Source organism: Vipera berus (assembly GCF_964194415.1).
Source record: "Vipera berus genome assembly, chromosome: Z".
Taxonomy (NCBI): Eukaryota; Metazoa; Chordata; class Lepidosauria; order Squamata; family Viperidae; genus Vipera; species Vipera berus.
In genome coordinates this window covers 106974001-106988734 of record NC_138205.1, presented here as the reverse complement: position 1 = coordinate 106988734, position 14734 = coordinate 106974001, and the positions used below count along the sequence as shown (strand labels likewise).

Here is a 14734-nt window from a genome sequence, read left to right as displayed (position 1 = left end):
ACTGTGGCAAGTTCTTAAAGAGATGGGAGTACCAGACCATCTTATTTGTCTCTTGAGAAACCTATATGCGGGTCAAGAAGCAACAGTGAGAACTGGACACGGAACCACTGATTGGTTCAAAATTGGGAAAGGAGTCCGGCAAGGCTGTATACTGTCGCCCTGCCTATTTAACTTATATGCAGAGCACATCATGAGAAAGGCAGGGCTAGATGAATCAAAAGTTGGAATTAAGATTGCCGGAAGAAATATCAACAACCTAAGATACGCAGATGATACCACTCTAATGGCAGAAAGTGAAGAAGAACTAAAGAGCCTCTTGTTGCGGGTGAAGAAGGAGAGTGCAAAACTTGGGTTGAAACTTAACATTAAGAAAACCAAGATCATGGCATCTGGCCCTCTCAATTCCTGGCAAATAGATGGGGAAGAAATGGAGGTAGTGACAGATTTTATTTTCCTGGGCTCCAAGATCACTGCAGATGGGGACTGTAGCCAAGAAATTAAAAGACGCTTGCTCCTGGGGAGGAAAGCCATGGCAAATCTAGACAGCACACTAAAAAGCAGAGACATCACCCTGTCAACAAAAGTGCGTATAGTCAAGGCTATGGTCTTCCCAGTTGCAATGTATGGCAGTGAAAGTTGGACCATAAGAAAGGCTGAGCGCCAAAGAATTGAGGCCTTTGAACTATGGTGCTGGAGAAGACTCCTGCGAGTCCCTTGGACTGCAAGGCGATCAAACCGGTCAGTCCTAGAGGAGATCAATCCTGACTGCTCTTTAGAAGGCCAGATCCTGAAGCTAAAACTCAAATACTTTGGCCACCTAATGAGAAGGAAGGACTCACTGGAGAAAAGCCTAATGCTGGGAAAGATCGAGGGCAATAGAAGAAGGGGACGACAGAGAATGAGGTGGCTGGATGGAGTCACTGAAGCAGTAGGCGTGAGCTTAAATGGACTCCAGAAGATGGTAGAGGACAGGAAGGCCTGGAGGAATGTTGTCCATAGGGTCGCGATGGGTCGGACACGACTTCGCAGCTAACAACAACACCTTTGGAATATAAATCTGACATCAGTTTTTATTATGATGATGGTTTGAATAAAATCCAGTGCAACCAAAACAAGAGTGTCAAGTAAATTCACAACTCTTAAGAGGTCAAGTCTGGTGGGGTTTCTTATGGACATCAACAAGGTCGAGAATTATTTGAGGGGAAAAAAGATATGATTGACATTTTAGAGATGGAAACTTTACAGACTGAGAACTCCTTGAAGAAAAGTGTCACCCTTGAGAAGAAAAAAAAATTCATTCCATGAAGACAAGTTGGAAGGAGTGACTTAAATTTAATGATCTAATTAGTTAAGATAGATTTTTATAAGCTTTGACATATGTATTGAAACAAAGTATTAAGGGAGCTTCATATGTATACAATAAGTTGGTAAATGTATTCTCTATTTTTGTTTGTTTGTTCTTTTTGTAATACTGTGAAATCCCTAATGTAGTTTTGTGTTTTGGGTTTGGGTTTAATAAAGAAGGTTTTGTTGTTGTTGCTTTGTTTTGTTTTGTTTTCCTTTTTATATATATAATATTTGAGTATTGCTTAAAGTTAATAAAATATCAAAACTAGGGAAAGTTGTTTTCCCTTTAGGATTAAAAAAAAGATTGAATTTCTGTAGAGAAGTTTAATATGAATTAGGATAAAGATTAATGAATCAATAGAGGTATATATTATTCCCCACAGCAATATTTTTTTTAAAATTTTAATTCCATTTATATCCCGCCCTTCTCCGAAGACTCAGGGCGGCTTACAAGCTTAGCAGTAGCCTTCATTCTATGTATATGCCTGCTTATTAGGGCTTTCACATACACCCCAAGCGGCATTATTACAAAGTCAGCTTATTGCCCCCAACAATCTGGGTCCTCATTTTACCTACCTCGGAAGGATGGAAGGCTGAGTCAACCTTGAGCCTGGTGGGATGCGAACCTGCACTAATTGCAGGCAGCTGGTGTTACTTAAGGAGGCATTAGCCCACTGCTCCACCAAGGCTCTTAAGAAGCAGAGATGGTGAAACTGACTCTTTTATCCAAATATGAGAATATATTTAAGCTAGTATCTATTTTGAAATTGCTTCCAGATTTTGTGCTTGCAATGAAAAAGAAAATTAAAACTTGATTTTTTTATTAATTAGTTAGGTTTATTGTTATAGAAATGGTTTGTACATTTTGTTGTTTAAAAGCAAAAAGTTGTGGCTGTAATGTTATTATCTTCTACTGTGCTAAAGAGACTCAGAAGTTGGTGCCATTTTCTTTTCTCTTCTTTTCTCACACTATCTTTTTTCTTTTCCCTCTCTCTTTTTCTAGTTTGTGATTACTTTTTTCTCTTTGTATTTTGATAAACAAATAAAAATTATTGAAGGTAAAAGTTTGGAGTCATTGTATTCACACAAGCCCTCAAAGTCCAAACCCTCCTTAATTCCATTGACTCTTATTTGACACCAATTTAGTGTTGAAATTTAATTGTCCAGATTATTGTGTATTTATTGTGAATAAATCTTCTATACTGCTAACTTACAAATGGTTCTGATTCTTTGCACCTGACAAGAATGCAGCTTGATAAAGGAGGAGGATAAGAATAAAAAGGTTACATGAAAGAACTTTTAATAACAAGAGAAATGGTGGAGAAAGGGAGATGGAAAATCAAGGATTGGTTAGCCCAAGGTGAAGATGAATTGCATGGGTTTTGATTGAAACATCTGACTTTATTACTAAGCAAGCTAACAACATACTGCAAGGAATTGAAATGGGATATTGATTAACATCTGGCAAAACCTAACTGATAATGAAAGATCCAACAAAAGGGAACTACAGACCAATTATCTGTTAACTTTCAAATTGGTAACTAGTATGGTAATACAGTCTAATAGCACATAGTGGTAAAAAAGCTCTTTCTACCTTTTGCTAGACAGATGTGCCACCATCATTAGGAAAAACTAATTCATTCCTGAAAATGTTAAGGAATGAAGATGCTCTATAGATATAATATCAAGAGTTTAGATGAAGAAAATAATTATAAATACCTGGGCATCCTTCAAGTTGACAACATCAAGCACACTGAAGTCAAGAAAAAGATTAGAGGTTAATACATCAAGAGAGTTAAAAAGAACTCAAAGTCCAAACTCAATGGAGGAAATACCATGAAGGCAATCAACACCCGGGCAATTCTAGTCATTAGATACACAGCTGGAATAGTGGACTAAACTCAAGCCGAACTAGAAGCCATGGATAGGAAAACCATTAAAATAATTACAGTATATCATGCCCTTCATTCTCATCATCATGTTGACAGACTTTATTTATTGAAGAAAATAGGCAGCCATGGAATGTTTCATACAACTGAAGAAAAGAAAATGGCATTGGAAGAGTATCTGAAGGACAGTAAGGAAGATACATTGAAACTAATATACCATGAAGGCTTACTGAATCCTGGAAAGACTTAAATAGCATACAAGAAAGACCAAGCAAAGAACAGAAAAGAGACATGAAAAGCAAAGTGCTGGATGTCCAATATGCAGGCAAAGTAGATAATAACAAGATCTGGCAATGTCTGTGAGCAGGAAAGTTGAAGAAAGATACTGAGGGGCTAATTCTGACTGCACAAGACCAAGCCTTAGGGACAAATTCAAACAAAGCCAGAATTTAAAAGACAGTAACACAGAGAAAATGCTGCCTACGCAAAAAGCTGAAAAAAAACATGGACCATCTGATTAACAGCTATAAGAACATCACAGACTGATTACAAACAATGGCATGACAAAGGAACAGCAATGCTGCATTGGAAGATCTGCAAGAAATACCATTTGCAAGCAATTGCTGGTGGGATCGCAAAATAGACAAAGTAATAGACAGTGATGAAGTTAAAATGTTCTGAGACCTTAGAATGTAAGCAGACAATCACTTGCCACATAACACTCCTGTCTTAACAATTGTTACTTAAAAGGACAAAAAAAAGCTTTGGTAGTGGATGTGCAAATAGAAATAAAACAACTATATCAAATGATGATTGTCAGCATTTTTGTGTGTTCTGGGGCCATGTTTTTCCCTGTTGGTTTTTAAGGTTACCTATGCTGTGTTAGTATTTGTTCAGTGTGAGGTGAGCAACCATGGTTATTAGATGTATCATTTTTCAGCCACTTGTTTTAGCTATTTTCTATGTAGGTGTGCAGTTCATTGGAGGTTTGTATTTTGACCAAGATCAATTGTAAATGTGTACTGGACACCACGGTGTCAAAGAGATTCATGCAGAAGGAATAATTGTTGCTTGGTGGAGATTTGCCTTCCCATTTGCAAAGTTTTGTAAAGCATTTAATGTCCATACGTGGTTCTGATAGAAGTCAGTAACTATAGTTCAGGGTTGAACTGCAGAGTCCACAGTGCTCTCTGAACTTGGTTGTTTGCTTGCAGATGTTTCCAACTAGGTAAAATCACCAATGTGAGTGTTAATGTATTTCCATAGCATATACCTTTTCATCACAGTGCAGTTCTTTCCCTTTTTAATCATTACGTTATTTTTTTCTTTTATTAGGAGAATGGCTATGGCAAGATAATAATAACATTGCTTTTGTCAACTGGAATGAAGATGAATTAAAATCTCTACAGTCTGATAATGACGACTATGAATATAGCGAAGAGGTTAACGATGGCTTTTTTGATAAGTGCGTTTACATGAATGGTCATTCTGGAAAATGGTTCATGGGGCACTGCCATCATCAACTGAAATCATTTATATGTAAAAGCAATAAAAGTAAGTTTCTCATGATAATTATCATAATATTAGATTGAAAATAATATTTGTGTGTGACTCTGGAAAGAATGCAGAGAAGAGCAACCAAGGTGGTTAGGGGACTGAAGGCTAAAACATATAAAGAATGATTCCTAGAATTGGGTTAGGGTTAGGGACAAAAAGCAATGGATAGAAACTAATGAAAGAGAGAAGCAACCTAGAACTAAGAAGAAATTTCCTGACAGGTAGAATAATTAATCAATGGAACAACCGGCCTCCAGAAGTTGTGAATGCTCCAACACTGGAAGTTTATAAGAAGAGACTAGACAACCATTTGTCTGAAATGGTATAGAGTTGAGTAGGGGGTTGGACTAGAAGATCTTCAAGGTCCCTTCCAACTCTGTTATTCAGTTCTAGTGAGTAGACATTAGTTCTGCTTAGTTTATTTTTCAAATAATGCATTCTGTGAAATATAATAGGAGTAAGAACAGAATCAATGGCAAGATATATTGATTTTTGCTTCCAGTTATTGAATGACATTTTAATACAGATAAGTATATTATCTATATAATATATATGATGGCATGGTGGCGTAGTAGTTAAGAATGCAGTACTGCAGACTTCTGCTGACTGCCAGCTGACTGCAGTTTGGCAGTTTGGCAGTTTGAGTCTAACTGGGTCAGCCTTCCATCCTTCCAAAGTCGGCAAAGTGAGGACCCAGATTGTTTGGGGCAATATACTGACTCTGTAAACCATTTAGAGAAGACTGTAAAGCACTATGAAGCAATAGGTGCTATTTCTATTGTTATATTCTTAACAGTATAGTTTTAATAAACAAATATTAATTTCCATCATTTGTTGTTCCTTAATCATTAGATCAACTGTTTTATGAGATTAATGATCTATTACTCCCAGGACCCAGAACTGAATAAAAAGAGTATCAACAGCCAAGGATAATGCTACCCAATGTTGTTTCATAGCATTTTAGACATATGTCTAATGTAGGAGACTTTGGATTGCTTTTAATCTGTTATTATCTCTGAAATTTTATATTTCTAGTTGTCTATTCTACCCATAGACTCAAATATTATTGTCACCTTTTGTATCTTAAACCATTCCTGGTAGATACTTTAAACACAGTCTAGAATGTGAATATACTATAAACTCAGATTCATATCAAACAATATAAACTTTTAAGAAATTTTTGAATGTTGTCTTAATGTGTATCATTGTCTCTTTTCATTTCATAAAATCTATGATTCAGTATAAAAATCTGCTGTAATTGAGAATTCGTTTTTTTAAAATTGCCTTGCATATCCTTGTTTATTGTTAAATTAAGAGTGTGCAGTAAGGCTTATACAGTAATTGCATACTGAAAACATATTTGATTATTTTATAGTTATTGAAGAATCAACTGCAGAGCCTGCAGAAATACCAGGTAAGAAAGTAATTTTAAAAGAGGTAAGAATGTTATTTTTAAAATTCAGTAATAAATTTTCTATAGCTGTGACATGAAAATTCTAAATATATAACTCAAATATGGAGGAACATATTTTTGTAGATTAAAAGATTTAGATGATAAAATATATTTAGTGTTGTTATGAAGACTTACTTTATTTGCACTGAATTGTTAAGTTACAATAGTTATACAGGTATATGGCCTAACAGAGCCTGCCCATTAGGCTCGTAATCATCAAAAGAATCAGTTTCAATATTACAACATTTTTAAATCAAACTCATTAATTGAATTAAATGGGTTGTTAAATTAACGAAATTTGACTTATCATTTCCTCTGATGGCTGCCTGAACTGAGAGACTTTTCCCTCCACTGCTGCAGGCTGTTTCTACCACAAATCAGCTGTTTCAGGTTTCAGGAATTACAGTATTGTAAAATGCCTCCCAAGCAGGCAGTAGGCTTTTAAAAAAAAACAAAAAACAAACACCATTTGTTGCTAGGCAGCTCAAGCTTCTTCAGAGGGGGGTGGAGAACTCTCCAAATTGCAGTTGCCACTAAATAAGTAGCTTTAGCTTTAAGCGTCTCCAGGCAAGCATGCAGAGGGAGATGTGGTGGAGTTTACAGAACTGTTGGCTTGCAACAGTAACTGAGATGGAAGGGACCTTGAAATCATCTAGTCCCATGGTGGTGAACCTATGGCACGCATGCCACAGGTGGCACACAGAGCCGTCCCTGTGGGCATGTGTGCCATCACCCCGGAGGGAGGCGGGACCTGGCTGCTCCCCTCCGCCTCTCCATGTGCACCTGTGCTATCAGTCTCTTTCTCTCTGCACTGAGAGTCAGGGAGTAGCTGCAAGAACTGGGTGGATCCAGGCTGGATGGCAGAGGCAGCTGCCAGCACGAGTTCAGGTAAGCTTCCGGAGTGATTTTAGCGGTGCCTCAGCGGCCTGGTCTGGGCTCTGGAGGCCTGAAAAAGGCCTGTGCTGCCCAGATCAGCCGTAGGGGGCACAAAATCCCCCACCCGCCACACAGATCGCCCTACCACCACCACCTTTCTCCCCTACCTGCCATGTGGATCATGCTGCCACCACCGCCGTTCCCCCCACCCACTGCACGGATTGTGCTGCCACCGCTGTTCCCCCCACCCACCACATGGATCGCACTACTGCCAACCCCCCACCCACTGCATGCATCACACTGCTGCCATCCCCCCGCTGTGCGCATCGTGCTGCCACTACCGCCGTTCCCACCCACCCACTCACCACACAGATCGTGCTGCCGCCACCGCCACTTTAAAAAGGCCCCACCCACCACCCAGATCTAGGGATGCAGAGTGATTTTGCACCCTTTCCACAGCCAATCTGGGTGTCAGAGGCTTTTCCAAAGCTCCAGAGCTCACATCCATGGCTGTGGGGCGATTTTACAGCATGCCAGGGGCCAGATCCGGGCTCCAAAGACCTGGAAAATGTTTCTGCCGCTTGGATTGGCCATGTGGGGGGTGCAAAATTGCTTTGCAGCCCTAGATCCGGGTGGCAGAAGCATTTCCCAGGTCTCTGGAGCCCAGACTGGGCCCCTGGCGCACCGCAAAATCAACCCGCAACCATGGATGTGAGCTCCGGAGCTTGGAAAAGGCCTTTTCCAAGCAGTGGCAGCATGATCTGCATGATATGTAGGGGGGAATGATGGTGGCAGTGTGATCCATATGGTGGGGGGGCACAGCAGTGTGATCCGTGTGGTGGGTGGGAGGCAGCAGTGGCAGAGCAATCTGCATGGTGAGTGGGGAGTAGCGGCAGCAGCACGATCCGCATGGCAGGTAGGAGGTAACAGTGGTGGTAGCAGTGCGATCCACGTAGCAGGTGGGGGGAAAGGCTGCAGCAGCAGCGCGATCCACGTAGCGGGTGGGGGAAAACCTGCCCCACTTGTTTCATGCCCACTTTCAGCTGAGCTGCATTGCAGCAGCATTGGACACATTACATGAGATGGCAAATAGTTGCATCCCACCGAAACCAGCTGTTTGCCACCTGCTGTCCAATGCTGCTGCCATGAGCCCATGGAACAAGCCAGGCGGTGGCAAGAAACCAGTATACAGGCTTCTTACCTCCACCCAGCTTGTTCCGCAGCCTCATGGCAGCCACATTGGGTGCAACATGCAAGGTGGCAAACAGCCATGTTACGGCAAAACCTAGGGGCCGGCAGGCTGTGGCTGCTGATGGACACAGTTGGCCCCAATGCGCTTGCTGTGTGCAGGGGGGGATGGTGTCAGGCAGCAGCCGCTCTGGCCCCTGCCTCGCCTTGCCCTGCAGCAATGGCACCTCTGCCCTGCCTCCCTAGCTCGCCTTGCAGGACGAGCCTCCTGCCCACCATCCCACCCACCAGAGACCCCCTGGATCCCCCCCAACCCTGCCTGGTCCCCACAGGTGTCTCTCCCCATGAACAACATCAAGGTGGCCATACCTACCCAGTCTGCCGTGATCACCACAGCCACGCCCACCCAATGGGCCATGTTCACCCCGCACCCAGTGATACATAAGTGAGTTTTGGGTTGCAGTTTGGGCACTCAGTCTCTAAAAGGTTCACCATCACTTATCTAGTCTAACCCACTGCTCTCACAGTACTGTACTATATTTCTGATAAATGCCTATCCAGTCTCTTCTTAAAAGCCTCCAGTGAGAGAATACCAACAACTTCTGGAGGCAATTTAAATTTAAAACCTTTAAAAAAAACCACTGCCTTTTACCAGCACAAGCCTCTCCAGGCAAAATCAAAAATGGGATGGAGATTTCCTTCCAGTAAGTGTCAGCAGAATCTCTGGTGGGTCTATGTTAGGGAGAGAAGCAGCAGCAGCCACATGCTATAAGTTTCAGGCAAATGCAAACAAACAATCTTGCAAAATATTGTACTTACAAACAATAAAAAGCAGAGTAGATTACAAACAATACAGTACTATACAGTAGTAAAAAAGAATATTTTAAAATACTTACAGAGGTAATTCTAGCTCTCTACAGTACTGTAGTCTCAAGCCCAGCAAGCAGCAGATCTTCCATGCAGCTCCAGAAAAACAAAAACAAATGGTCAGTGCTGGCTACAAAAATCAACTGATCTTGTTTGGCCATGTGAACAGGCACACAAAAATTTAATTTAATTTTTTAATTTATTATCATTTCTATACCGCCCTTCTCCCGAAGGACTCAGGGCGGTGTACAGGGCAAGAATAAAACACAGAAATTTACAAAAATTAAAAAATAATTAAATGCATGCCCGATTAAAATACAATTGATACATAATAAAAACCCCAATAAAAATGATAAAAACCCCACCAATCCCCCCTCAGGCCAGGCCGGCTTGCTCGAACAAGTATGTTTTCAGATCGCGGCGAAAGGAGCGCAGATCGGGCGCCGTCCGGAGCTCAACCGGTAACTGGTTCCATAGCTCCGGGGCGCCCACAGAGAAGGATCTCCCCCTGGGGGCCACCAGACGGCATTCTCTGACCGGTGGCACCCTGAGGAGGCCCTCTCTGTGGGAACGCACAGGGCGCAGGGAGCTTGATGCCGGCAGCAGATGTTCCCTGAGGTACTCCGGCCCCATGCCATGGAGGGCTTTGAACGCCATTACTAGCACCTTGAATCTCACCCGGAAGACAACTGGCAACCAATGCAGCTCACGGAGCAGAGGTGTCACGTGGGAGTATCGGGAAACTCCCAACACAACTCTCGCGGCTGCATTCTGTACCAGTTGGAGCCTCCGGGTGGTCCTCAAGGGAAGCCCCATGTAGAGGGCGTTGCAGTAGTCTAGACGAGAGGTCACGAGCGCGTGAGTGACCGTGCATAAATCATCCCGGCTTAGATAGGGCCGCAACTGGCGCACCAGGTGTGCTTTTGGTAGGCCCAAACAGGCCCAGGCAAGTCACAGAGTTAAAATGGCACCACAGCAGCCAAGACTGAATCCAGGTCACATGTTTTGATTGCAATTTTGAATTTTTAACGTAAGTACTCTTTCTGAATAACCTCAGTTTTGTGAAATATCGCTAAATAAATGCTCGTATCTGGGGGATTACCTTTCTTTTCTTTTTTCCCCCAGAATGTACTGGAAATAATATCATTGTAGACAACCTTGAAATTTTGGTAGCTGCTGCCAAATATCACAGTTTTCAATGATAAACCATCACATTTTTAGAGATATATCATCAAATTACCTTACCTTTTTATATTTCACAAAAAATAAATGTCACCTCTAACATGTTTTATTGCAGCACAGAAATTAAAGAGAGACAGAGAGAGAGAAAAGACTTTTAAAAAAATAAGCCAGCTAGAGATAATACTGTATAAAAATCTAATTAAATCTCTAAGAATTTTTGTTCTAGTCAGTGTCAAAGCCCAAAACTGTATCCCTAACTTCCCCTGCCATAGATGAGATCACTTGGATCAGGGGTGTCAAACTGCCAGTCCACAGGTTGGACGCATCACATGGAAGCTGTGCCCACCCCATTGTTGGCAATAGTAAAACTGTCCCAATACCTTGTGCAACATCACGTGACATCACGAGTTTGACATGTCTGACTTGGGTGATCTCATCATATTTATGAAACCAAGTCTTGAAAGTCTTCCTTCTTCACTTAATGTGATTGAATAACTGTGATTGTTTTCAATTAATTTTGATTATTTTCAGTTCCCAAATAAATAATTAGCAAAAAGCAATAGCCATAGCAATTCATAATTATTTTTGCTGTGGCAGAACTCACATTTCCTAGCCTTGATCTCTACATCAAAGACTTATCTTCCACAGGCAATATGTATCAATTTCCTTTGGGATCTGTAATGAATGGGAAAAGACAATGCATTGCAGTTACTCCCTTTTACAGAATTACAGTTTGTAAATTCCTGGGATTGGTAGTTGACTCTTGTTGGCTCTGCCTTTATTAGACGACTAGACAGGACGCAATCTCTCTTGGCTTCTTTCTCAATGTAAACAAGAAATGTCAGAGTTTTATCATAACATAACTGTATTCAACCCCTTTTTCTTCTCTCTGGTATTTCAGTGCAGAAAGGAGTGGCACTTCAATCAGCTCATGGGACGGCGGTGGTGGTAGTTGTGCCAATTATCTTCATAGCCATCGGTGCAGGAATCGCAGCCTATATTTTCTACAGAAGAAGAAACCGACCACAAGAAGTCTCCGCTGGGTTTGACAATTCTTTGTATAGTGACAATGTGGTTATTCTACATAAGGATTCACAATCTCCTGGAGACAAACAAGAATTAAATGAACAAATATAACTGGCAAATGGCACAGTTGTGGTGAACATTTTCTCAGTTATCTTCATATTCATCGGTGCTGTACAGAATTTTCAGCCTATATTTTGTACAAAAGAAGAAATAGACCACATGTTTATGCTGGATTTGACAATTGTTTGTAAAGTGACAAGATGGTTATTCTTCAGAATGATTCACAATCTCTTATACAAAACAAATAATTAAATTAACAAATACAGTTGGCACCCTATCCAAGGATAAGATCCATTGGATGCTATACATTCAAAATTTAAAATACTGAATTACACTGTTTATAAATTTATACTTTGCAGTATTTGAAAAAGTTTAGATCCTATCAACAATGTGAATTGGCCACATTGCTGATATTAAAAAAATGAATTTATTACTGTTACTGATTAAAAATATTCTGAATAGTGTACTTTCAAATTAGAGATTTTTTTAAAAAAAAAGGATATTTTTTTAATTTACTGGAAACCAAGGAGCTGTGAGAATTCAGCAGATAGTTTAAGCTTAGGCTTACCTTTTGTCAATTTTTTTAAAAAGAAAAACATAGAAGCTTTTCTTTTGTACACTGCATTTTATAGACCCTGGGTTACAGCTGAACTTTGATTGTCCCTGTCTGGCTCATGTTTGGTCAATTGGAATTTAGAAAATGAAATGTAAATAGATGTGGGAGAAGAAGCCAAGTTCACTCCTTTAGTCAGCTGGTGAAAGCTTTTTTGTGTGCCTGCACCAGGAGAGCAGCAGTCAGGCTGAGGCAAGGTGAGGTGAGGTGTGGCAAGGCTCCACACTCCCTCATCTCCCAACACTTGGATGCCAGTGGCAGAATTAAGACTGAGCCCTCACAACAGTCCTAGTTTCTGATTTTGTCCCTTGGGAAAATTAATTCCCTCCCCTGACATACACAGTATACAAATGTTTTTATTAAAGGATCTTCTACTACAATGAATTGCAAATGGTTCATTAAATCAGTTATGATTCCTTTAGTTGGCCCCATCAAACCAACTTTATATAAGATTTCAAAATGAAATGTTATGCCATCTAAATCAGTGTTTGAAATATGAAATCACAAGTACTAGTGTGTCAAAGCCTCTATGTCTCTAACGTTTCCCTTATGTGAGAGTCAAGAAATTTCCAAGAATAGCCCACCTTAATGCCTAGATAAAGCCTTCTTCTACCTCACAGCCAGTAAGCTTGAACATGAAGTCCATACATTTTCAGGTTGTCAGGGAAGACAAACTCTGGTCCTAGAACTAGCGCTTTCTTAGGTTCAGCCCAACCCACTTCATAGGGTTGTTGTTGTGAGGGATAGGAAGAAGGTGTGTTGGTTATGTTCACTGCCTTGAGTTATTGTAAATATATATATTTACGAGCTAGGAGACATTCTGCTGATGCTCAATATCTGAGCCTTTCTTTATGAGTGGTCTTCTTAGGACCTGGCTGTTTTTGAGGTAAATAGAAACTTGCAAATAGGAACACAATGATGCACTGTTGTGGCTCTTGCTGCATTCCTCTTATCTTTTGGATGCAGAAGAAAAGCACTCAAGGCAGCATAAATCGTGATGGGGTCAGGACAAGGCCATTGCTGTTGGAGAGAGGGAGACTAGTGACAAAAAGGGATTGCAAGGTCATTCAACAGATGCTGTAAATGATATATTTATGCAAACATCATCTCTTTGTTACTCCCAGAATTCTGTTTATGGACCAATTCCATTTCCCTATCTTCTGGAACAAACATCTGTTTGTTATCATCATCATTTCTTTTTATCTAGAGTGTACTTCTTCATGATCATCAAATTAACTGGCCAAGGGCATGGTTTAACCATATTAGGTAAACTATTATTTATTTGCATAGCACAAACTCTTGAGCCCTGAGTTACAGTTACAGGGGTGTCAAACTGCCGGCCAGATGCGTCACATGGAAGCCACGCCCACCCCATTGCCAGCAATGGCAAAACTGTCCCGATATGTTGCGCGATGTCACGTGACATCGCAAAATTGACATGTCTGGTTTACAACTCACAATAGTAGGATTATCACAAAATACTAAATCAAATGAAACATATTCTGATTTAGGAGAATAACAAAGCTGGCCATTATAAATTTTCGTGGTTTAAAATAAGGTCTGTACTACCTGACTAAGCTGAATAGAATGCTGAATGATGATATTTTATTATGAAAATATTTAGATTATCTGTTAGCCTGACATAGTAATCTGCATTTATTTCCAACCTACTTATTTGTTTGTTGATATGTTCAAGATACAAATCAGAGATTAAAATGAGTTGAAAGAGTATCAACAATCTCTGACGAGATCAGAGGCTCTTCTTTCATCTTTCTTTCATTCCACAACAAATGACCTTATGAACAACAACTGGGTTGTAATTTATTGAAGCCATAATAGAGTTCCAGAGAAAAGAAAGCTACAAATGGTGCAAACTGTACAAGCCATTTATTTGGGTAATGAAAGGTTAGTTTAGTTTAATATGATATAGTGACCTTTGCATTTGAATGTGTAATAGGATCTCAATTCCGCAAAACTAGCTAAAAGGCTACCAGTTATCTTCTGTTTACTGAAGTTTGATCAGTAGACCTTTCTATCAGAACCAAGGACACAGAAGTTTGAAACTTCAAAAAGGAACTCTGAAGGTCACTGCATTGTTCAACTAATAACAAACATCACAATAGTATGTCAAGTACAGGTAGTGCTCAACGTACAACCACAATCAAGCCCAAAATTTCTGTAGCTAAGCAAGACAGTTGTTAAGTGAATTTTGTCCTATTTTATGACCTTTTCTTGCCACAGTTGTTAAGTGAATCACTGCAGGTGTTAAATTAGTAGCATGGTTGTTAAGTGAATCTCTCTTCCCCATTGATTTTTATTGCCAGAAGGTTGCAAAAGATGATCACATGACTCCAGGACAGTTCAAATATCAAACATCAGTTAATTTATTATCAGTTTGATTTAGCTATTTGGGACCTTAGTATGAGCAAAGCAACATGACAGTCATTTATACATTTACTATCTGATCAAAGCCAGAGAAAGGATATGAGACATGGTGGTCTTTTGTGCTTTCTGGCAACAGGTTTAATATATTAGAAACCAGCATAATATGCTGTTAAAATACTCACTCAGTAAAGAAAACATCCACTCATTAAGAAATGATTAAGACATATGGGAAACCATTTGAGTTTACATTCTTTACTGAAAATTTGGCTCTTTTGGTTTAAGCAATTAAAA

At 40.2% G+C, this 14734-nt stretch overlaps 1 protein-coding gene across 1 annotated transcript in view; it reads left to right on the top strand.

The window, feature by feature from the left end:
• The window catches only part of LOC308679030 (macrophage mannose receptor 1-like), a gene marked incomplete at its 5' end in the record, with an annotated part of 70354 nt that extends 56606 nt beyond the window's left edge, over positions 1-13748 (top strand). The window contains 3 exons of the mRNA XM_081346265.1: positions 4572-4790; positions 6169-6207; positions 11261-13748. Coding sequence (XP_081202391.1) covers positions 4572-4790; positions 6169-6207; positions 11261-11496 — 494 coding nt within the window. The 3' untranslated portion in view covers positions 11497-13748. The remainder of the gene's footprint in view (positions 1-4571; positions 4791-6168; positions 6208-11260) is intronic.
• Positions 13749-14734: the final 986 nt, after the last annotated feature.